The sequence below is a fragment of the Anoplopoma fimbria genome, chromosome 6 (genome assembly GCF_027596085.1).
Source record: "Anoplopoma fimbria isolate UVic2021 breed Golden Eagle Sablefish chromosome 6, Afim_UVic_2022, whole genome shotgun sequence".
Classification (NCBI taxonomy): Eukaryota; Metazoa; Chordata; class Actinopteri; order Perciformes; family Anoplopomatidae; genus Anoplopoma; species Anoplopoma fimbria.
Genome location: NC_072454.1, coordinates 22308205 through 22331865, shown reverse-complemented (window position 1 = coordinate 22331865; position 23661 = coordinate 22308205). Strand labels below are relative to the sequence as shown.

The 23661-nt window shown below is 40.7% G+C and overlaps 1 protein-coding gene across 5 annotated transcripts in view; it reads right to left on the bottom strand.

Moving 5' to 3' along the window:
- The window catches only part of xpo1b (exportin 1 (CRM1 homolog, yeast) b), a 29105-nt gene that overhangs the window by 2384 nt on the left and 3060 nt on the right, over positions 1-23661 (bottom strand). For 4 of the 5 annotated variants that reach the window (XM_054599640.1, XM_054599642.1, XM_054599643.1 and 1 more), the window contains exons 4-24: positions 20291-20363; positions 18465-18526; positions 17029-17073; positions 13997-14178; positions 12578-12626; positions 12273-12392; positions 11606-11734; positions 11360-11518; positions 11046-11243; positions 9397-9535; positions 9043-9224; positions 8090-8246; positions 7803-7966; positions 7569-7703; positions 7270-7462; positions 5165-5271; positions 4616-4810; positions 2323-2491; positions 1676-1810; positions 756-915; positions 566-662 (exon numbers count right to left, since the gene is read on the bottom strand). In XM_054599640.1, the coding sequence (XP_054455615.1) occupies positions 566-662; positions 756-915; positions 1676-1810; positions 2323-2491; positions 4616-4810; positions 5165-5271; positions 7270-7462; positions 7569-7703; positions 7803-7966; positions 8090-8246; positions 9043-9224; positions 9397-9535; positions 11046-11243; positions 11360-11518; positions 11606-11734; positions 12273-12392; positions 12578-12626; positions 13997-14178; positions 17029-17073; positions 18465-18526; positions 20291-20363 (2850 nt within the window). The remainder of the gene's footprint in view (positions 1-565; positions 663-755; positions 916-1675; positions 1811-2322; positions 2492-4615; positions 4811-5164; positions 5272-7269; positions 7463-7568; positions 7704-7802; positions 7967-8089; positions 8247-9042; positions 9225-9396; positions 9536-11045; positions 11244-11359; positions 11519-11605; positions 11735-12272; positions 12393-12577; positions 12627-13996; positions 14179-17028; positions 17074-18464; positions 18527-20290; positions 20364-23661) is intronic. The other variant, XM_054599645.1, reaches the window with a different exon arrangement.

Below are 23661 nucleotides of genomic sequence, written 5' to 3'. Positions count from 1 at the left end.
CGATCCAGCTATTTGAGTCAGCATTTGACCGATATCAATATCGGTGCATCGCTTCTCATCACAGATAACTAAGTGATTATTTTGGCCCCGATCTTGATTACGTCTCAAAAGCTCAGTTCTTTTGCTAATTAAAAAAAAATGATAGCCTGGACAAATAACCACAGTAAAAAAATAAAATAAAAAAAAAAGCCTGACAGCTGAAAAAACACATCACGGTCACTATCATACGCAGTTTTATTCCAAAGACAGCAGGCTGGCACGACTGCAAACCTTCCATCTATTTAACAGAACAACCTGATCGTGTGGGAAATATGTTATTTATGGAAACAACAGCTAAGCAGCTAAATATGTGGAGCCTGATAACCTCTGTGAGAGGAGACAGAGACAACAAACAGCTCAGCCGGAGGCATGCAGGGCCTTGTTCCATTTAGTTCAGCTCATCAGCAAACAAAATACACATGAATATATATTACATTAAATGTACCCCAAGTATAACTACTGGTTCAGTGGATTCTATCCAAAGAGAGTAGAGCGGTGAATGAATTGTTCTTGTTGACAAGCTCACCTTTATCTGGACGAGGAAGTCCCTAAGGTGCTCCTTGAAGGCGGGAATATCCTGGTTTAGGCTGAACAGCCCGGTCACAAACACCTTCACCTGAGCACTGACACAAACACACACACACACACAGTGATGTTAATAAAATAATGTGTGTTTTACTCCAGCATAGATTGTGTGTGGGAGTGTGTGTACTCACTCTTGTAGGTGAGGGAAGGCGGTCTTGAGCAGGTTGGCGACGTACTCCTGGATGAAGCCCTGGTTGTTGGTGGGGCTGGAAGGGTTCAGCACCGTGGTGATCTTCCCCTCCTCCACCAGGTTGAACATGTAGGCCAGGATGGACGCGTGCATCGTCAGGCCTGCGGGACACACACACACCCTCTTACTAAAGAAACTTTAGCGAGCTACTATAGAAACAAATGCTGTTTCTCTTTTGATGCACGGAAGGAAAATGATTCAAGCGACACCTCTATCAGTGATCTATTATGATATTTTATCTATGCAAAGATTCAGATTGTCATGCTGTGTTACCATTTATCTCTGATTCTGCACTCATCACTGCGGTTTGTATGAGAAAGTTGCTTTTTCTTCTTTATATAACCGTAGAATAGAACACTGGTAAATCTTTCTGTATGAGGCAATATCCCATAAACTGCCTCCTTATTTATGTTCTTTGTGGACGTTTAAAACTGTTATTAGCCGCAAATCCAGACAAATTATATTTATTATTCCTGGAACCTGCATCGTTTTTCAGTGAGAGTGCTTCTAAACTTTCTGCACCCTCATCATGGTGTGTGAGCTACAGAGACACTTAAAACTGGATTATTTATGGATCTGTATAAGATTAAGAATCATTTGAGCACTGAAGGAAAATTCTGATTTATTTTTTGTGATTTTTTAACTTTTGTTCGTGTCGGTTATCTGTGATCTTATGATTTTACGCTGCAAAATCTTGTAAATCAAAATCTCAATGGGATCATCCTGGCTTTATAAAGGTTAATCCTTAAAACACGTAGATATCTGAGTGTTCAGGTGTCCCCACAGCTCGTGTGTGTGTGTGTGTGTGTGTGTGTGTGTGTGTGTGTGTGTGTGTGTGTGTGTGTGTGTGTGCAAACTCACCAGCAGTATGCGATGTGTCGGTGACCACAGAGAAGATGTGTTGTAGGATATCACAGAAGTACGTCTGGTAGAAACTCTGAGCGGCTGCTTCCTCCTGGGCCACATTCTGCAGCAGCGTGTAGAGAATCTGCAGACCTGGACGAGCAGAAACAAGGACCACTTCAGCCCAAACGTCCTCACATTTCTACCTCACAAAAGGCGCATTATACACCCCTGTACATTATTACAGTGTGTGTGTGTGTTGTGTGTGTGTGTGTGTGTGTGTGTGTGGGGTCATTATCAGCGAGTGCTTCTGAACATCGCTGAGGTCATGCTGTGAATGACAGTGCACCTGATGTGTCAGATTTCTATTTAAGCCCATTTTCACCAGTAAAAGAAAAACATGAAAGGAAAACCCAGCCTTGATTATACAATGTTCCCTTTACTGGCGGAAATGGGCTTCCATAGATTTCTACCTTTTAAACAAAAACTGGTTTTGCTGTTTAAAGACAACTATGATACATTTTGTCCTCCCGACATGATAAAACACAACACCCAGATTGTTTTCCATCATTTAGTATTCATGCTCCAGGCATTGTTGCTCAATATGAACATTAAATAACAAGGAAAATGTGTGTGTGTGTGTGTGTGTGTCCTGGCAGCCCTACCAGTATCAGCCACGTTCCTCATGGTGTGTTTGAAGGCCCAGATGATGGAGTCCAGCACCAGTTTGAACTGGGCAGGGGGGATTGCGAGGAATGCGGGGAAGCAGTGAGAGTTCACCGCTTGCAGTAAGTAGAAGAAGTGAGTCCTGTGCTCCGGGAACTCCTCAAAGTTCTATCAGAAAAACAACAACAGAAAAACAAGTTGTTTAGCCCTCGTTTCTCACTGTAAAATTTCATATTAATATTACTTGCACTGAGTTAGATTTTTTAAATCAATATTGGTCTGGATCATAAATATAAAACATTCATTCACTTTAAGAAATGTAACCCTTGAAAACCAGCTCTGTTTACAACAGACATATATAATAATATATCTGGGATCACTCAATTATTAGCATCAACATTGATTTAGATGCAGTGCATCAAACACATAATAACAGCAACAATAACTAGAGGACCCAGCATGTATTTGTCCCAGAGGTCAAACATGAGAAAATGGCTCAATCTGGTGGAAAATATTAAAACCTACAATGCTGGAGTCAGGGCTCCTGCAATCCTGACATAATAGAATTTTTTTTTATGCTGGAAAGGTCGCGGCATCAAACATTGTTCTTCTAATGAGTTTAATGGGACATTTTTCTCCTTAATGCAGAGTTCACACTACGAGCTCCACAGCAACAGGATACCAGTCATTCTCAATGGATACCTGTGACGTGAAGCAGCGAACTGGACTCGTCTGTTTTCAGCAAACAAGTATACAGCGGCTTTCCTAGAATGCAACTGGCCCCGTTTGTACCTTTTGTCGTTTAAAGTGTGACTATTGCATAAGTGTCTTGGCTAAACTTTGTTATAGACTTATTATAGGAGCTGAGGTTGAACTTAAACACTCTGAAAAAAAGGCTCACACCTTTACCAAATTAATTGACACAGCACAATGATCCAAAAATTAAAACAACCAAAAATGTCCCAGGTGCGGCACAACGGTTGAATCCTTATATATAACTCCTATATTTAACCCAGTCTGTTGTTGTTTACAAGCCTGCACTTGCACTAAGGGATGGGGTTTATATAATTGACTGGCACAAATCTGGGTGTTACATTTCTTTCATGTGAAGTTTCACCCGTTAGACACGGCTTTCATTTTTCAGACAAGTCGGACTATACTATGTATACCTTGATACATATTTTAGATGCACACAATAGGTTCAAGGCTTGGTTACCAAAAGGGAAAAGCAATAATTGCCCCGGGGTCTAAAGCTAGTTTTTGCCTGGGGGTCCCCTAGTGGATGAATCCATCCCTGAATGGATCAGTTGGTTTTTTTTTTCAAACATGAAAAATAAAGCATGGGATGTTTCTCCGCAGCCCGTCTGCAGGCTCTGACTAGTCTGCCTCCTGGTTCACAGAGGACACCAACCAACAGTTGAGTAACCTGAATGACTGACGTTTTTTCACCTGCAACTTATTTTTCCTGCAATAGTTTTTGATGGTTCCATCCGAACATCAGAGATCCTCTGACTAGGTTTTTCTGAAGCTTTAAGGCGATGACTGGAAATGGCTGCAGGCGAACCCTCCAGCAAAAAATGACTGGACTGCAAAAGCCCTTTACTTTTTGTCTCGGATATAGGTAGGCATGAACTATTATATATTAAATACTTAGCAAATAGAATATACTTATATAAATGTTTGTATGCCTATACAATGTGCCCTGTTAGACGACCCTGTTATGTATTGTGTTGCCCATGTCAACCCACTAATTCTTGATGGATATCTAAAATGAATTTTATTCTGTTTTTCTACTAACAATGGCCCATCATGTCAGTGTACATAATCAGTCCAATACAGCGCTCTGATTAACAGACTGCTTTGAAGGTCACATGATATAGATTAGCTTATCTATGCGCAGATGAAACCTGCTAATTCAAATGTTTGTTTTCCTGATGACTCAAGCTTACTTCACTGATATAATGACTATAAACATGTCTGAGCATTTCACAAAGGCCAATTCGTTTTGTGATGCTTTAGAAACCGGAGGTCTTAAAAAAGAAATCTACATAATAGTCAATATTTTGCTTGTCAAATCAAATGCCTGTGGGTGCGTCAATTTAAAAATAGCTAAAGGTGTTTAGGCGCCTACTGTATTGGGCACGTATAGATTTTCACTCAAGCGGAATACCAGAAACAAAAATACTGTAATGTTTCACATGTTGAGAAACATTTTGAATAAGCATAACCCACGGATCGTACAGTTAAACCAAAAATCAACTGGTCGGTGTCCAGTTGATCACTGGGCCTCACCTTGTTGATCATGTTTAGTGTGCACTCGAAGACGGCATCAAAGATCTGGGGTATCTCGCTGGTGATGTGTCCCCCCAGCTTGTTGACGATGGTTGCCATGGTGCTGAGGACCTCGGGCTCGCGGGCGGCGGGGACGTTGCGCTGATAGTCGATGAGGACGGCGTCCAGCAGCGGCGGGACAAAGTTCTCCCCAACCTGGGAAGACAAATAGGATGGATCAGCAGGGATCAACACAGCAACAATGGAGGGACGAACATTGGTATTAAAATGGTAGGGCATCACGCAAGTTGCAGCTTAAACTCTGACACCCGATTGGATGTTAATTGTGATGCAGATTAAAAAACACGGCTCAGGGCTTCTTTGTGTTTGATCCAAAAATGCCAACTGGATTAGTTCTTCTGTCAAATGTTCATTGATTGCCTCAGAGTGTGTAGCATCTCCCGAGGACACGAAAGTAAAAATAAATAAATAATTGTTTTTGTGAATTTAGAGTGGAATGTTCATCAAAACAGCCTCCGCACTGCTGAGGCTTTGGGAGGGATTCCTCACCATCTGTGGGTCGTTTGATCGGCTGACCCAGCCTGAGATCAGTTTCAGTGTCTCTCGTTTCACCGTTCTCATACTCCGGATCAGGGGCTGCTTCGTCACCATCTCACCTGCAACACAAAGAGGAGACACATATTCAGAGGTTTTACATGAGGAAGGGCGCAGAGAGGGGGTCTTTAAGGACCACAGAGCATTTGGTGAAGGATACTGCATCTCTGGACCTCATACGGCCCCCCCTACTCCCATTTAAGCATAGAAAGACTCAGAGATGAGTCACCGAAACAGGCGCATTCAAAGAAAATAAAAAATAAAAAAAGGGGATGCAGTATTGCCGACCTACAAACCAAAATGCCACCACTGAATGACGAAATACTAAAATGCTACGGCGTGAGAAGAACATAAGTAAAGGCTAGAATACATTTTAAAAAGCACCAGAAAAGAAACTATTAACACATGGTATTTGATTATGTTTCAAACCCTTCAACACACTGAGGCCATGCGGGATTTAAACAACGGGCTGAATGCCTAAACAAGAATGAAGGGACACACTCTGCAGCGTACAGAAAGACTTCAGCAGTGTTACACTATTAATGTAGGTTTTGTGATTTATGTTCACATACAGGAGACACGACGAATGACTCATGTCAGATGTTAAAGAAGGTTAACTACTGTCATGTGACCGCCGTGTGGCCTTGTTTTTGTGTCTTACGTCCCGTTTCCATCAAGTGAAGTTCCTGGTAACTGTAGTCCTGGGACTACATTTTGAGGAACTAAAAGGTTTTTGTTGTCTGGGTTTCCATGGAGGTCTGAAGAGACCGACGAGGGCTGCTGCTGGTCCAAAGGTTAAACACACTCTGCGGCCTGCAGTTCAGTGTGCCCGCCTGTGTCATATAAAAACACGTTGAAAGAAATAATAATCACCTTGGCTTTGTCTCACTAAGAAGACATTTACTGCTGCAAAGTATTAACTGATGCAGGCTGTAATGAATGGGATGCAGCGAAACTAAGAGAGCCTGTCTCCACAGTAGATCATCTGTTGAGTGTTTGTTTGTCATTAGAACGTAAAACAATCAGAAAATAACTTTCTGTCATTCACAACATCAAGTCTTTTTTCCACTTCTCCCCCTCTCAGCTTGCTCGCGTGATCTCTCTGTCTTTTTTTTTTTCTTAAATGAGTTGGGGAGTTTACAGCAAAGTTAGAATCAACTTTACTTTTAATGTCATCAAACAAAGACAAATGCTCCCGCCTCATCCTGAATAGATTATAGAGTACTTCCTTGTTTTATGAATGAAGCGGTACATGAGTTGGAGCAGCGGCGCTGTGTGTGCGACCAGTCAGTGACAAACCACACCTCCCAAGTTCCTGGACTGTAGAAAGTACGACTAGGGCCGAATGTCCCCAGAACTTAATTTAGAGTTCCTCAAGAGGTTCCAAGTCCCTGGGGAGAGTTCCAGGCCAACAGTTTTAGAAATGAGTCAGGTATTGGGCACTTTATCAAGTCTTGCCGAAGGAGAAGTCTCATTCAGAAATCTCGTGAGAGAGTAAGCCTTCATCCACCTTGTCCAAATCAGATTAATGTTAAACCATGACTTGAAAAAAAAAAGAAAAAGAAAATGGTAGTGCTATGCTTTCTGTACTCAAACACAACAAACCTCCCTGCACTCCTCTCTCCAACTCTTACCGACAGACCCAACGTTCTCTTCAGGTAACAAGTCAGAACGAGACTTCTACTTGAGCCGGCCTTGGTAAGACAACAAACTGATTTCTTTACTTTCTGCTTGATTTGGTCTAATTACTCCGTAGCGTCTTTTGCATAATGTTGTCAGACAATTATAACAACAATCTGAGTTTGTGGCAAAAACAAGCCATTTTAATGGAGAATTGCCTGGAACTGTTACACAGCAGCCGTTTTGAGGGTGCTGGCTGCAGCGTTCACCTTCAGTACCGGACCAATTTCAAAAACTGTTGTCCCAAACAAACAAATGGGGGAAATAAGGCCCAGGTTGAAAAATGCAATGGTTAGCCTCTACCGACTTTTATGTGACATGATGGCGTGAAAAACAACGAGAAGAACCTAGGTGTTATCGGAGCAGAGACAAACACACACCTCCCTTACCATTTGTCTGAATGGCAGCAGAGATGTTCTCGCTGAGGCACTTGTAGACGTTGAGCATGTCCAGGTAAATCCGTCCCAGCTGGATGACAAAGGGGTGTCCCACGGCCTTGCAAGCTCGGACGTTGGTCTTTAGGATGCTGCCCAGCTGTTTCACCGTTTCTGGGTCCTTCAAGATGTCCACGTTCTGAAGGAGGGGGGGGGGGGGGGTAACAGATCAGCACACGTAGACGTATAGACTGGTAAAAGGGGTCAACTTAAAACAAATATGTGGTATTATATCGATCTCTTACCTTGGTGGCCTGCTGAATGATGCTGTCCCACACTTGGTTGGGCAGCAGCATGTATTTTTCTATCAGGTGCTCTTGAACAGCCTGATCCGTCTGAGCACCAATCATATAACCTACTGCCTCATAGAATGTGTGCACCTGGACACAAACAGGAGAAATAAGGGAAATCATTTTAAACCAGAATTGTGGTTAGAAATCTCTCACACCTCGAGATATGATTGAAATGTTTTTGCTGACCTGCTGAGGCTGAAGGTCACAGATGATGGTGTTGATGTTGTTGAGGATCTCGTCGATGAAGGGCATCACCTCTCCCACCTGCACCTGGATAAAGTGGCGCCGGCACTTCTGGGCGATCTTGATGAACGTGTCACAGGCCATGTCCTGAACACCATCGTGCGTCTCTGATGAAGCATGATATGGAGTTATTGTCATCGAGATTGACAAAATTAAAAAAGCAGATATTTACATACCCAACATTATTAAACCAAATGCATTACACTTTTCAAAACCTAACCGTCTCTCACCGTGCATGAACTCAAAGAGTTTGTTGACGACGGTTTTGAGGAACTTCCAATGGGCTCTGAGAAAGCGTGGATACTGGCCGACAATGTACATGATGTTGGAGGCTATGATGGCCTTGTTGTCCTTCCCTCTCTTCTGCTCGCACAGACCCAGCAGATCCTGAGACACACACAAGGGTTTTAGAATCAGACACAAAGCCCGGTGTTTTATACAATGGTGTGAGAAGTGGCATCATAAATCTGATCTGATGAACTGCAATATATTATTGGAAGAGAGCAGCTTTGAATGTTGATTTATAATTTGAATCATCATTTTTTTGCATTTCCCAATTTATAGATTCAACTTTTTACAGACATAAACGAGGCTCGACAGTAAGGGTTTTGAGGAATTGGAAAAAAATTCTTGGCCTTCGGTTGGCAACAGTGGCGGCCACTTTTTAACATATAAAAGTACCAACATCAAACAGCTAAATTTGTTTTATATTCGTTGCATTAGTGATATTGAAATATTGCTGTTCCAGTCAGAACCAGAACTAGTCAACGATTCATGTGCATTGGTGCTTTTACTCGCGGGAAACAATGATTAATCAAATAAAACTAACAAGTCAATGACACAAACAAATACGCAACTTGATATTCAACTGACAAAGAACCAGATGAACCTGAACGAAAACACAACAAAAATTGTTGGTAGGCAAAGTGTCACAGCAACTTTGAGCTGGATGGAAAATTAGACTGCAAAGCATGCAGATGACATGTATGCCATGTCACATTTTCCTTATCCCAAACACTCAAATTCAGGTGACTAAAAGTGGCAATCATATTTTCTGTTTCGGCAACCAAAAGCTCAGCTTGGTTGCCTTTTAGGAGTTAGTTTTACTAGCGTTACTTGTGCAACAACTAGCACGTTAGTTCTTTTTATAAAAACATTTCAGGGCTTTTTAAAAAAAGTATACCTTGATGACAGTGACCAGGAACCTCTTCTCGTCCTCCTCGTGCATGGCCCCGCTGATGGAGCCGATGGCCCAGCACAACGTGTTGAGGTTCTTCCAGGACCACTCTGTGCCGTTCACCTGGTTGTGAAGCTTTTCCGTCATTATGCGTTCTGTGTCTGCGTAGTCCAAGTGAGTCAGGTACACTGCGGGGTGCCGGAGGACAAAAGAGATTTGTACCATCAGTATGTGTACAATGTAAGGTCGACTTACAGCCAAAAAGCACATATTTTGTCCGTTGAGAACAATGACAAAAGATGGTGTTTTCTAGCTATTAATCTCTGACACTGGATGTGAAGTTGGACGCTCTTATCATACCGAGGGTTTCTCTCATGTTCTTGTAGAGGTTGATGGAGTCGGTGTCCTTCATGAACTCTCTGACCACCTCTCCCTGGTCATTCTCCACCACCAGCACCTCCTCTGGCTTTGCCATCCGACTCACCATGAGCAGACGCACCTGTCGCAAGGGATCAACACCTGTCAGCCAGTACACACCTCGCAGAACAGCCTCACTGCTCTCACGTTTGAACACACACACATATACACATATATATATATACATACATATACATATATATATATATATATATATATATATACATATATATCAGTGGTGCACAGTGAGTCTCAAGGCTTTATACTCCAGGGCTGAGTTATATGGAGAAAATCAAATGTCATAGTATTTTTTTGACCAAATAGCTCGATATCGATATTGTCGGGTTGACCATTGGGGTTAACACAAATATTTATACAATTAGAATTTGTAGGCCAACCAGGAAGTTAGCACTGCACTGGTTCTCTCATCAAAAATCCAATTCGATTGGAATTTGGATTATTGGAGAAAATAACTCTGTGGGAAACAAACGTTTAGGATACTTCAGAAAGATAATCTTCACACATGAACACCACTTTGAGGATTTTTGAAAAGCAATAGCCATCATAAAAAGTAAAGGGCAAACAGGTATTATCCAACTACACGACCACCAGCAGCTAAAGGCAGACTAGTCGGCATTTTGACGTTTTGTAGTCTCATTAAGCCCCTTGGCAGCAACCGCCTTTTTAAAGACACCTTCAATCTTCTACATTCACCAGAAGGGTATTTACTGACGTATTTTATGTCGTAAAACAAAACGTTAAATTCTCTTAAGCTTGTGTTGACCAAAGACCTTTTAGGCATCTGACCAAAAACCCATTCAAATAACTCATTGACTGTAAGACAAGGGAACTGGAAATGTAAAAATGCTGACATATGTCCATCACTTAACTGGAATGCAGCATTTACCAATAGGAAAGGACAACACTTACGCCATACAATATATCCAAAAATATCCAGTCTCATATTAACGGTATCTATATAATATCGATAAATTGACCAGCCCTGATATATATATATACAGTAGCAGTCAAAAGTTTGGACACACCTTCTCATTAAACTACTTTGAAGAATCTAAAATCTAAAACATATTCTGGTTTGTTGAGCATTTGTTTGTTTAGCACATAATTCCATGTGTTCCTTCATAGTTTGGATGTCTTCAATATTAATCTACAATGTAGAAAAAAAGTTACTTTTGCTTTACTGGCTGCTGATTTTCAGTAATGCTGTAACTAAACTAAAAGTAAATCTTTTGGCAGCAGTTTGGCAGCCACCTGTTGCTTCACCAACTGATTCTAGTATGACTAGGAGCTACGGCTCCACTGAAACCCTTCTGCACTCCTAAACATTAAACTGCTTGTAAGTAAGAAATCGTTCTTAAAAGATAAAACAAAAGTTGCATTCATAAATTAAACTACAGCAGTGCAAATCCAAAATACTTGGATGTTGAGTTTGTCAGCTTATGGCCATGTTGACATCCTGACAATGCATTGTCTACTCATATTATATCAACGCCAAGTAAAAAAAGAGACATTGACGGCTTTAATTCTCACATAAAGCAGTTAAATAGAGCGTGGCTGGCTGTGTGTGGTACCTTGGAGAGTACGGGCAGGTAGAGCTGTCTGCGTGGTGGAACGTCAAAGTGCTGGTTGCCGGAGAGCAGCGGGGACGTGGACGTAGAGAAGGGACTCTCTCTGTAGAGCTCTGCAGCCAAGTGGTTCCAATACTCCAGACAAATTTTGAAGATCTCCGTCTCCTCCACCTCGGACACCAGCAGCATGTAGTGGAGGGCCTGGAGGGAGGAGCAAGAGAGCGATTAGACAAATATTTAAAAGGAGACTCCCTTTTTGTTGGATGAATTATCTGTTTATGTCACACCACTGACTGACTGACTGTTTCCTCTCGTACCTCCATTAATGTTTCTCTGAGGTTGAGCCGCTTCTCGATGAGCTGCCCGTGCTCTTTGAGGAAAGTGCAGAGGAACAGACTGAGGTTCTGGATGAAGTTCTGCTCGTCGTCCTTCCCGTTGGCGTAGGCCAGCCGGATGTTGGTGTTCAGAGGCAGCATCTGGGTGGATGTGGAGAACATGGAGATCCTGATTAGTGTCTGTACAACAACGTTGAATGGGAATGTGAGAACCTGAGGGTAACCCACCTGTTTGAGTTGACACATGGTCAGGGTGAAGAGCGTGACAAACTGCTCCTCGTACTGGCTGACGCTCACACCGGCGATCTCTGTGAGGCACTTCAGTGTCACATTGCGAAACATGGGCACGTTCAAGAACTGAAAACAGTCGAAGCAGACGTTTAGTTGAGGAATAAACAGACACCTTAAAGAATCCATATCAGTTTAAGTGAATGCTAAAATTTGAACATTTTCGATAGAGAACTGAACTGAAAGTGAAAATGATCAAAGCTTTCAAGACTCCATTGACAAAAAAAAACTATATTTAAGTTTCATTTTGGAAAATAGTGAACTTAAATTAGTGTACACTTAAAATGATATACATTTTTTTAAGGTAAAACAGGTTTTGCTGCTGCCGTCCACAGCAGTACATTGCTTTGCTTCTGTGCTGGTACCCTGTTTCTCCAAACTCCATCTACTGTAGGTGATACTCTGACTATGGAGAGGCACCTCATTAATCCCACCTTCAAAACACCTGAAATATCCCTTCAAAATTTGTGTATTTTTAAGCTTGCTTCACAACTCGATGGATTCATTTTGCAGACAAAACATTTTCGTTTCAAACACATTGTCGGTCAAGAATCCAACAATTCCATGTCAACTTGTTGAGTGACACCGCGTGCATCTGTGTACACACCTTATACACCAATGTGCTGATCAGTTTGGTTTCAAAGATGTACCCCAGAGGAATCCAGTTGAGAAAACGTAGGAGGGTCTCCAGGGTGGCGTGGACCAGGGGGGCGTTCTGGGAGTTTTCCTAAGGTGCAACCAAATGAGACGACAAACAGCTGAAGGACCAACCCTGGTGGTGTGTGTGTGTGTGTGTGTGTGTGTGTGTGTGTGTGTGTGTGTGTGTGTGTGTGTGTGTGTGTGTGAGAGAGAGAGATCGGTGATAAATGATTGTACAACATGTCAAAAAGAAAGAGATAAGGATTTGCATACCATGACGAACTGGCAGAGCTGGAATATCTGGGAGAATTCATTGCACATGCTGAAAGAAATAAAAGACACATTATGGAACATACTGTATGAATTTTAACACATTATGATGCTGACATTATTAGAGATCTTCCTGCATTTAGAGACAAATATAATCTCTCTTGGAAATCAACTTCACTTTGATGCTTTCACTTTAGTGTATTAATGTTTTCTGTTGTTGGAGAGGGTGGTCATTATTTCAGTCAAGGTGACCGCCTCTGCAATTAAACAATGCAGGAAAATCCCCAATATTCTGTATCAAAGCATGAAAGAACATCTTCTTGATGAATCAAAGTTTTAAATTGACTGTCAACTGTTAAAGTTAGTGGTTGAAATATTCAGGTATAAGAGTTGCATAAGATCTACAACTACACACAGACATAAGAGAAACTACAAACATTTGGCATTATGTGACGATTTAAACTGTACAGAATAGGATGTTCAAATCCAAGAAAGCTCACATACAAAATATGGACAGCTTTATATAACTACATATACATACATACATATACATATATATATATACTGTACATATAAACTAGATAACATAAAGAAATATCAACCAGAGTCAATCAAGCTTGACAAGCAACAATTGTGAGTGAAAATGAGGGGGGATAAAGCGTATATACTTTTGACATCAGGCCTACAACTGTTTGCCTTAAAGCTGCAACAATATTGATTTATTGATTAGTTCATCGACCGAAAGATAATCGCCAACTGTTTTGATAATTGATCAATCGTTTATGTCATTTTTCATGCAAAAAATGGCAGGAAATGCAGTTTCAGCCTAAACGAGACATAAATTTGAACTTTGATAAAACTTTTCCCTATTTTCAGACATTTTAGAGACCATACGATTAATCGTCAGAATAACAGATAATGAAACTAACAGTCAGTTGCTTCCTTAGTTTATATCACAGTTGCAAGTGAATCATTCATACTGTCTGAGCAATAGAGAGCACAACTGCTTTTAATTCAGGCAACATTGACATTGCACATAGATTGCATCATACTTGTAATAATACTGATTGATGTGTCAAATGTAGTGGAAATAAAAATGTCAACAAGAGGCAAAGATCCAGTGCACGTCAATGGCAGTTGTTTGCCTGCAAGTCTGGAACAGATCACAGCGTTACATCATTGGATTAATTGCCTGCCGCGATATTTTCAAATGCCAACACCCTGAGATCATATTTCAAGATGTTCTCAAAGTACTGGACTCTTAAATTGGGCAAAACCTATGAATTATCATACTTTGGTTGTACACTCAGATACATTGAGTTCACTGTAGCTTTTTCCGCCAATGCCATCAAAACTAAGTCCTCAATACTTTCTACCACGAAACTATGCTTCCAGAGGTCAGTGAAGACGCAGCATGCTGACCTGTCCTTTAGGTGCTTGGCCTTGACCTGGGTCATTTGTCCACTGGAGAAATCGAAGACCTCCTCGCTGAGCAGTTTGAGAATGATCATGTTGTTCTGACAAAGGCTCTCACTGGTGCGACTCGCTCCGACAATGTCGCTGATGAAGGTGGGCCAGTGCTTGGGCCACTCCTGCTTCAGGATCTACGGACACAGGGGCACAGACATGGATTGGGGTTACATTGATCAACGTAGGGCTGTGGGATTTGGAGAAAATCACCATGTTTTTGACCAAATACCACGTTATCGCTTTACTGCAATGCAGCCTTTAAAGCCAGGAAGAGACAACATTATTGCTATATTACCATATCACAAATTCTCCCAAAATAGTCTCAAATCACAATATATTATCGATATACTGTATAGCCCTAGTTCAGTGGTGACAGATTCCACTGCGACCAACATGTGATCTAAAAATGAGAACGCAAGGTTGATGAATCTGTGACTTTCTAAAAATAACAATCCCTCCTTTCAATCCCAGGCCAGGCATGTGGCCCCCTTTTCTGTTTGACTTTGATAATACATCCAGGTGTGTTAATGAAAATCCAGTGAATCAAAAGATACTCTCCGCACACGACTGCAAACACAACATACATGAGCACAAGCATTTTAAACAGCCTCCTGAGGAGCAGTGTGGAATCTGGAGCTCTACAGTCCCTGAAGGCCAGAACGATGTTAGCTCTGCTGACGCAGGCAGTGACTCAAGTCTCACTGGCATTAATGCAAAGTCACACACACACACACACACACACACACACACACACACACACACACACACACACACACACACACACACACACACACACACACACACACACACACACACACACACACACACACACACACACACACACACACACACACACACACACACACACACACACACACAGTGTTATGCTTAATGAGCAAAAATGTATCAATAGGTCAGTGCAGTCCGATTTGTAAAACTGGAAACCTTTCCGATACACATCTCAGTATACTGAAGCGGTCCACACTCTTTAAGGACGTTCCTAGTGACAATCTAGCTGCTATAATAGAATGGAATCGCGCCATACACTAAAACATTCCTCTCTGTGGAAGTCTATGGCTTTATGAAATCTTCTCTTACATGTGTATTAACAATTTATCATTGAATAATCTAAGTGCACTTCAGTTTATTGTGAAGCCAACGCTGCAAAAGTTAATTTCTTATGTCATGGTCCCATTTTATCGTAACAACGCAGCGTTGTGCTTGAAGACACAATGCTGGCAAAGTTAAGCAAAAAGTACCGTTATCCAGTATTTGTTTTGACTCTCATACAATTGGGCTCCAGACTTGAATCACAAACCCTAAAACTTCAGCAACTTCAGATCTAAACATGCTAACCAGTTTAACAATATTCAACTGTTTAAAACCAGTAAGAAAAGAAAGTAGCGTCATGTGAGGTCATCCAACTTGAATTATTCAACTTGGTGGTTTGTTCACAGCATTTCCCCATTATAACCAAAGATATTTTGTACATAAACAGAACATTTGACCTTTTCTCTCTTTTCCATGTGTTCTCAATGACTGGAAACTATTTTCTAGGGTTTTCAGGACGCAGGGAAGGCCTGTCGTTTCTACAGCCTGGCGTTTACAAGACTCAGTGCTTTCCTGTAGCAAGTATACAATCAACGCCGACACTACTTGTAATATTATATGCTTTTCTGTACTTTTACAGTGTGTCATTGTAGAAAACCTCTTGCTGCTTAAAAAAAACCCTGCTACACCCATAATGAGATATATTACATCCTAATGTTTCCTACGAACAAATACTGCAGCTTATACTCTTCAAGTTGATCCCCTTTCTAAACAAGACCGGTTGCCTTCACTCAGACATTCAGGGACAATAAATATGCAATTTATCACAAGGAATCATGAACTTGGCCAGCCTAGACAGTTGTAGGGTCAGATTCAGAGTCAGGCTTATTAAGAGTGACATCTTCAGGTTCAAAAGGATCACTGCCAAAGATGAGGCAGCAGGAAGATGCCCCAACATACTATTCTATAGTGCTGTGTTTCACAGAACGATGTGCTAAACTGTCCATCATTTAGTGTATGTGGTGAAAATATGTTTTTCTGTTAATCACTGGATTGCTGACTGTAGCTGCAGAAAAGCCATTAATCCATAATGCAAACAAATGAACATTAACATAAAATCACTGGTTTAGAGCCTTTAGTTCACATGTATTACCTCCAGTCTCAGAGGGCTTCATAATAATTAAGCCTTTATTAGTCCCACAATGGGGAAATTATTTCTCTGCATTTAACCCATCCCGGAGGAGCAGTGGGCTGCAATGAAGCGCCCGGGGAGCAACTTGGGGTTAGGTGTCTTGCTCAAGGACACCTCGGCATGTTGCCGGTAGAGGGGTTTGAACCACCAACCTTGTGGTTACGGGACAAGCGCTCTACCTCATGTGCCACAGCCGCCCTCATGCTTCATCTCTTTCTATAGTTTATTCATGTCATCTTAATCCTTCTGACTAAAACTAACCATCCAGCTTGACTCAGAGCCATTATGTCATATTTAGCTAAAACAAACCAAGACAACTTCTCTCTCCAGTCGGACCTCAGATATTGTTCTGTATATTAATGTGCTCTGTATCATTCTGTGCCTCAGCAGTCGGTCGGGGGCTTTCGGTCGTCCTAGGCGACGAGTGGGATGTGAGTGGCTAGAGCTGAGTTTCCCGCTCCGGTGTGCTCTCTTGCTGTCAGTGTGGATAACTTCATCGAAACTGTTTGCTGCCACTTTTTTGTGCCTCTCCGATACTCACTCGCATGCAACGCTGTGGGTTTTGGAAACCTTTTTCAGTGCCTTAACAGAGCTCAATAAGGTGGTTCTAACAGCTGGGGCTCCCACGATGATGGATTACAGTCAAATAGACAATACTAATTCATTTTCTTTTTTTCCTTTATTTTTAAATGGGAAAGTGGTAGCAAGATTCTTTGACTTGTTTTTAGTTTTGAAGGCTTACCTGGACAAGGATCATGTTCAGCTTGCCGATGTACACCTTTTCTTTCTAAAAGTACAAATAAATAAATAAGTGCCATTAGTCATACAGGTTGAGAACACAAGGCTTCTGTCATCTCTTCACAGCATTAAACATGTAATGTGATTTAACGAAACAAAGGGTTAGAGGTCACAAATCAAAACAGTTAGACAATTAAGGGTGGTGTCGCTACAGAAGGACAAAAACTTCAATAAAAGTTAAACATTACATTTTTGAGGTTTTATGTTTTGTAAGAATCAAAGTCGATCCATAATGTTTTGTTTTGTCATTAGGGAGTAATAATAATATAATATAATATAATATAATACAGTCTATTACACTGCAGCAAATCATGTGTCTTTTTGGATAACAGATCATTTAGAGACTTGATTCTTACAATAATATATAACCTGGTACCGATGGGTTTAATGTGTTATGCTTACTCAGCAGGAAGTTATTCATTGAATATTTAAAGCCAAGCGGTGGCAGCAGTGAGAGATAGTCATTTATCTTTCTTTTTTTTCCCCATTCATTAAACCTGACCCTGATCCACAGCTGAGCTCTGGTTACAAGCAAACATGTTTGTCTCCAATGGCCAGCTCCTTTCTGATTCCAGCTAAGTTTTCAAAGTTTCCCTTTCCTTCAGTTTCACTTTTGTTTTTTTGAAACTGTCATAGTCTCTGTGCTGGTGTTCAATAATAAACACTGCTAATATTGGGTACCAAAGGGAAAGGGATAGATTCAGGTATAACTTCAAAACAACCCATGTCATGATCCTACAGTTGAGTCAAACAGCAGTGTTTTTTTACTTGAGTTAATACCCAACAGTTTAGTGTGTGATTTTAGTTTACAGATGGCCAAACCCTGCGATCTCTGGAAGACTAAATTGCTGTCGGTGCAGGTGAAACACGGTCGTAACGACTCAACCCTCCTGTTGTTTTGCGGTCGAGTTGGACTGAAAACACTTTGAAAAGCAGCTGAGTTCACCATCTTTGGTCTGGACGACCCGGCGCTATGGTTACCAGCATTACTCATGGCTGCTCTGATGTCACATCAACACACAACAAAATGAGATCCATTCTGATTTGTAAATTTGGCTGTCTGTGTCAAATGCCAACAGAATGACCATAGCCATGGCAAGCTAAGCCTCAGACCAGTGAATATAAGTGTTACCTTGACAACACGGCGTTTAGTCCAATTCTTTTAAATTACTGTGGAGAATCACAGTCATGTGCCCAAATGTACATTTAAGCTTCTCTGGAAGAAAACCTAAATATCAACCAAATATGCAATCAGAATTATAGTTCATTATATTTTATTGGTTGGGATTTTTGTCAACCTCCAGTACTAGTTAGTCCAGCACTAACTCACATGTACAACCACCACAAAAATAATGTAATTTGAATTCAAAGTTCACTCACCTCCACATTTGATGCGTCTGATGAAGTCTTGATAATGAGACCAACAACATACTTTTTTATACCTGAAGGACACACAGAGACATCAGGAAGACACTGTGAGCATGAACCTGTGAACAGTGTAACACATCCTGACATGACGGGCTGCCTGGAGCACGTTACTCAACACAATGAATCTGGACAATGCCCCCCCCATTTATTTTCTTGGTAAATACAAAGGCTGTGGGCTGCAACTGCCCCTTAACTTCAACGGCGCAAAACTTTTGGTCAGTTCAGCAGAAGTTAAGATTTTCCCAGGTTTCTTATAGACAGTCAAGATTGTCAACGTGAGCAGAGCACTTAAAATTTAAAAAAAAAAAAAAAAAAAAAAAAAAAAATGTTCAGCTCCCTCCCATTTCATCCTACACTGTATCTGTGTTTTTAAAAAAATTGGTGTGCTGGGGTGTGGTGGGCGGAGCCGAAAACAAGGCAATACTCTGACACAAGGGGGGGAAAAGACATACTTGCCGGTCGCCCTGCACTGGGTTTGCCACTTGAACAAAATTCAGGCATCTACGGTCAGAAGTAGGGAAGTCTTAGGTCAATAGAAAAACAAAATTATAGAAGAATGGAGGGAGGCAGAATTAACTGATTTACACATGATTATTAAATGAATTGCATAATCATTGCTTTTCGCTCCAACCAAATTTTGTTGAGACAATTTTCATCCCACTCTGTTTTCAATTATTTTGGTAACAAAGGACAATTTTGAAAACTAAGAAAACAGGGAATTGATCACTTAAAAGCAACTATTAAAAGGCAGGGTAGGTAATCTTCAAAAAAAAAGAAAAAACCTGGTATCTTCGGCTGTCGCAGGAATAAAATAAGCTCATCCAATCATATCATTCGGGTCGAATGTAATGGTTGGACGGGCAACCTGCCTGCACGTTTTTTCCCGTGCTCTAATTACTCACCCCTGTAGCCTTGCACAAGCTGTTAGCTTGACAGATGTGAGCGTAAGCAATAGCCATGTTAGTTGTTTATGTTCATGATGATAATTTTCAAGGAGTGGATTTGGAGGGAGGCCTTCAAGGGACAGGCTGTCAGTGTTTCTCAGACATTCTTGCTAGAATGTGCAACTTTTGGAGCTAGTACTTTTAGCCACTCTCATTTGAAAAGAGTTGGCAACACTGGGCTGCGTTTTTCCAGATAGATGATTTTTTTAATCTAGCGTACTCGAGCTAGAACCTAAAGATTACCAACCCTGCATTTAAAGTCTGAACATTTCTAAAAGTAGAATTTATTTGGTAAAAAATGTCCCGTTGATAATTCTTAATGAAAATCTCGACTCTTTCCAAAGACTTTGGATTAGAAGCCCCTATAAATAAGATTTGAACATTCCTGACATTTGCAACTCCTAGCAGTAGTTTCAATAAAGACACCGTGGTAGGGAATAATCTATGTCCATTAAAACCTGTCCCTCCTTCTCTTGAAAGATATTCAAATTTTTTAACATTTTAAAAGCAACGTTAGCAAGCATAGCAATATCTCCAACTGCTTCTTTAAAGATGCTTTCACATTTCACAAAGCTTTAAAAAAAAAAAACTGTGCTAGGTGTTGTTTTTGTTCTTTATGTTGTTCCCCCTCTAAAGCTACGGCTACAGTGCAGAATCCAACCTGGCTTGCAGCAGCCAGTGCAGGCCAGTCGAGCAGAAAACAAACCGGCATGCTTAGCGGGGGGACACTTCTTGACTTGGCAACCGCACGCCACAGCATTTAAAAAGGCACCGACGCTGACTGAGTTAAAGACATTTCGTGAATTGTACCACAAAAGTACTTTTTTTTTTTACCTTCACACTGATTCCTGGGGAGAATCTTCCATCTTGTTTTGATAACCGTTTCCAGAATCTGAAGGGCATAGTACTGGAACATGCAAAGAGAGGAGAAGCATTAGGACGAAGCCATTATGACAAGACATTATTATTACATTATAACAGTATGAAGTGGACCAGCCTGTAATAACTTGCAATCTAAATTGAACTGGCTGAACCACATCTTCCATGCAGATTTTCACTTGTGTGTGTGTGTTTTGTTTTTTGTTTTTTATCTCTACAAGCAGCATTAAGCTGGAACACTGCAGAAGTCCTGCTGTTTCTCCCAGCATCACACCAGACAGCAAAAGACAGCAGAAAAATGCAACAATCCGTTAACCAGCTTTGGCTCTGATTGCTCCAAGGGTGAGTCTAATGGTCTGGGAGACATGAAAAGGTCTGTGGTAAGTGTTCTTTTACCGAGGATACAGATAATACGTAGGGTTGGGAATCGACAATTGTTTTTTGACGTTGTGCATTGAAGCGCGCATTCCTTGTATATATGTTTGTAATGTGAAAGCCCTGTTTCTAAAGATCATTGCGAGGAAAAAAGAAAAATGATTGCAGAGATAGGACTCCTCCTTCATAATGGTATAAACCCCAGTCTGATTAAAACTGATGAAACGTAGACATTTATTTTCTTCATTGGTACCTCGAGCAATAAGCCCCAAACCCACGCAGCGCCATGCTTTTTTTTTTTTTTTATAAGCATGAGGGTTTTTTGTTCTCAACAACATCTCCGCGGAGCGCATCTCCGTTTGTAGTACCGCCCCAGAGACAACTGGGTAAGATAATATTATATTAATATTCAGCAATTTGTTTCTGCCTAAAAATATATTTTTTTTTTCAACAAAATACCTTGGCGTTTATGATAAATAACTTTTTATTGTAGCTTTAATAAAGTTTTTTGTATAAATCCAAAAATACCACCGGGATAATATTATATAAATTTTCATCAGTTTTTTCTTCTTAAAAATATATTTTCCCAACAAAATACCCTGTCTTTAATGACAAATTACTTTTTATTGTAGCCCAAACAAAGGTGTTTTGGTTTTTTTTGCATTCACAATTTAGTTTCTTTTGTTTATCAGATAGCGTGCTAAAAACGAACCGTTGAGAATCGACAATCCAAACCAAGAAAATCTAATCGATACCCAACCCTAAACCACGCGAGTGAGTCAATTTTCCCAACGCCTAAAATATAGATTATGTTAAAGTCTAAGGCAAGCCTAAATCAGATCCCCTTAACTGGTGTGTCATAAAGGAACAGCAAGACCAACCACAGGTTATGCCCTGTATTAATTTCTGCTTAATAGTGAAGCATGAAGAAAAAAAAAAAAAAAAAACAAGAAACAAGAGACAGTTTGTTTTTTATCTAATGTTACTTCAACCGACTGTTTCAACTGTAGGGATCATCATTTCAAGAGTTACAATGATTCCAAAATAATAAAAAAGAAAAGAAAAAATGACGTGTAGAACAGGATGTTATTAAAGCGGGATTAAGACAATGTGCTACGGACGATGGATGTAGGAAGATTAAAAAGGTGAAATCTCCTTACAGGCGCACTGACTGTACACCGGTGACAGTCGTTTCATCTTAAACTGCCACACTTAGCACAAAACCACCACAAGAGGTAAGGAAGGACAATTTATAAACAGCTGACTGCACCGAATGCTTTGTGACTTTCTTTAAGCAGGAAGAAAGCACGTTAGTCAAAAAGGGGTCTCGTCTGAACAGAGGGGTTTGAGGAGGAAGAGGATGCACTGTAAGAAGAGAGAAGGGCGGGGCGGCGACAGAGCCATGATCCCTACAGGTGAAATTAAGCCGTCGACAGATTTGTGTCTCTCTAAATGGAGCCTACTGACTGCAGCCTGCACCCTCCCTCTGTCCAATGATAACAGATGCAATAGAAACGGATGAACAGAATTCAGTCAAAGGGAATTCAAAAAAGGGTAGACCTTGTGGAGGCCTGCCGTCAAAGCCTAGCTGTGTCATGACGCACAGGATGACACACCCCTTTTCTTCCTATTACAAGCCATAAACATAATGGAACATTGGGATTAATATCAAAAAAGTCACAGCTTGAATTCAGTAAAAAAATGTTTTTTTGCAAATATTGTAACTACTACTGCAGTTGCTAAGAAAGGCCAAAATGTTCAAATGTGCTTCGAAAATGATGCACTTTTTTTCTACCAATGAAACAAGATAAATGCAGAATTCAATAGGTGTTAACCTTTTGTTTCCTCTTTTCCGCTAATGCCCCTATTTCTTGGCAAATGACAAATTTAAAACTAGACTCAAATTAGACATTAGTAATGAACGTCAGTGTTAAAAGCACTCTTACAGGCAAGCAAAAAATGAAACAAAAAAAAGCAAATGTCACGATGTGTACTTTGAGGAAGCCCTGGATTCATTGCACTTCATTTCATACGCAGTGCATTGATTAATTTCAAATTATGGACATTCAATTTATGGATTAGGCTTGATTGTTTTTTATAGAAAAGGCAACTTTGTTTTGGGAATACAAATTGTGAATCCCTGAATGTGTCTGGAGAGTGAATCCCTAGGTTCACTATTCACAGTCAGTTTGCTTTATCAGCTTTATCAGTGCACAGGATTGGCACCATGTTCACTTATCTGTGGACATATTTTGAGGAACAACATGAATCTGAGGACTTCAAATAACAGATGAGAAGAGCCAGGGGTGTTAATGATCGAGTTAATGCTGTTATTCATTTGAAAAATGGAGAATATATTAACTGACCACACTGGATCTAGTTTATATCGGTCTCAATGTTCTTATCAGCTGGACCCATGCGCTGCGTTCCATATTGCATACTTTTTACTTTCATTACATCCTGCAGCCGCCCTTACAAAGTACGTTCCGTTGCACGCAGTGGACACTCAATTGGGACCTACTACTTTGTCAAGACATTGCACCTTGAACTTTGACCCGGTTGCTCATATATTCCCTGAGCAAAAGATTGGAATAGCCAGAAAAGCATGCTGGTTTGCATACTGCAAAATGCGGCCGGATGCAGCTGAACATCCTGGTATTTTTTTGGTATACTGCATTTGACATACTATGTAATGGGATTGCCATAGCTGATCAGAGCCCATGCTGTGTGTGGGCACAGCACCAGAGTTTATATGCATTAACTGTGAGGTAAAGGGTGTTGTTGACCTTGATGATGTGCTTTAAGTGAGAGTGCAGTCAAACTAAGATGTGCACATATATCTAAGTATTTAGGGGATTGGGGAAAATAATATAATTTTTCTATTTGACGCTAACATATGCAAGCTACGGCCCTTTTACCAGATACTAAAATAGGTTTGACCTTCCCTGCAT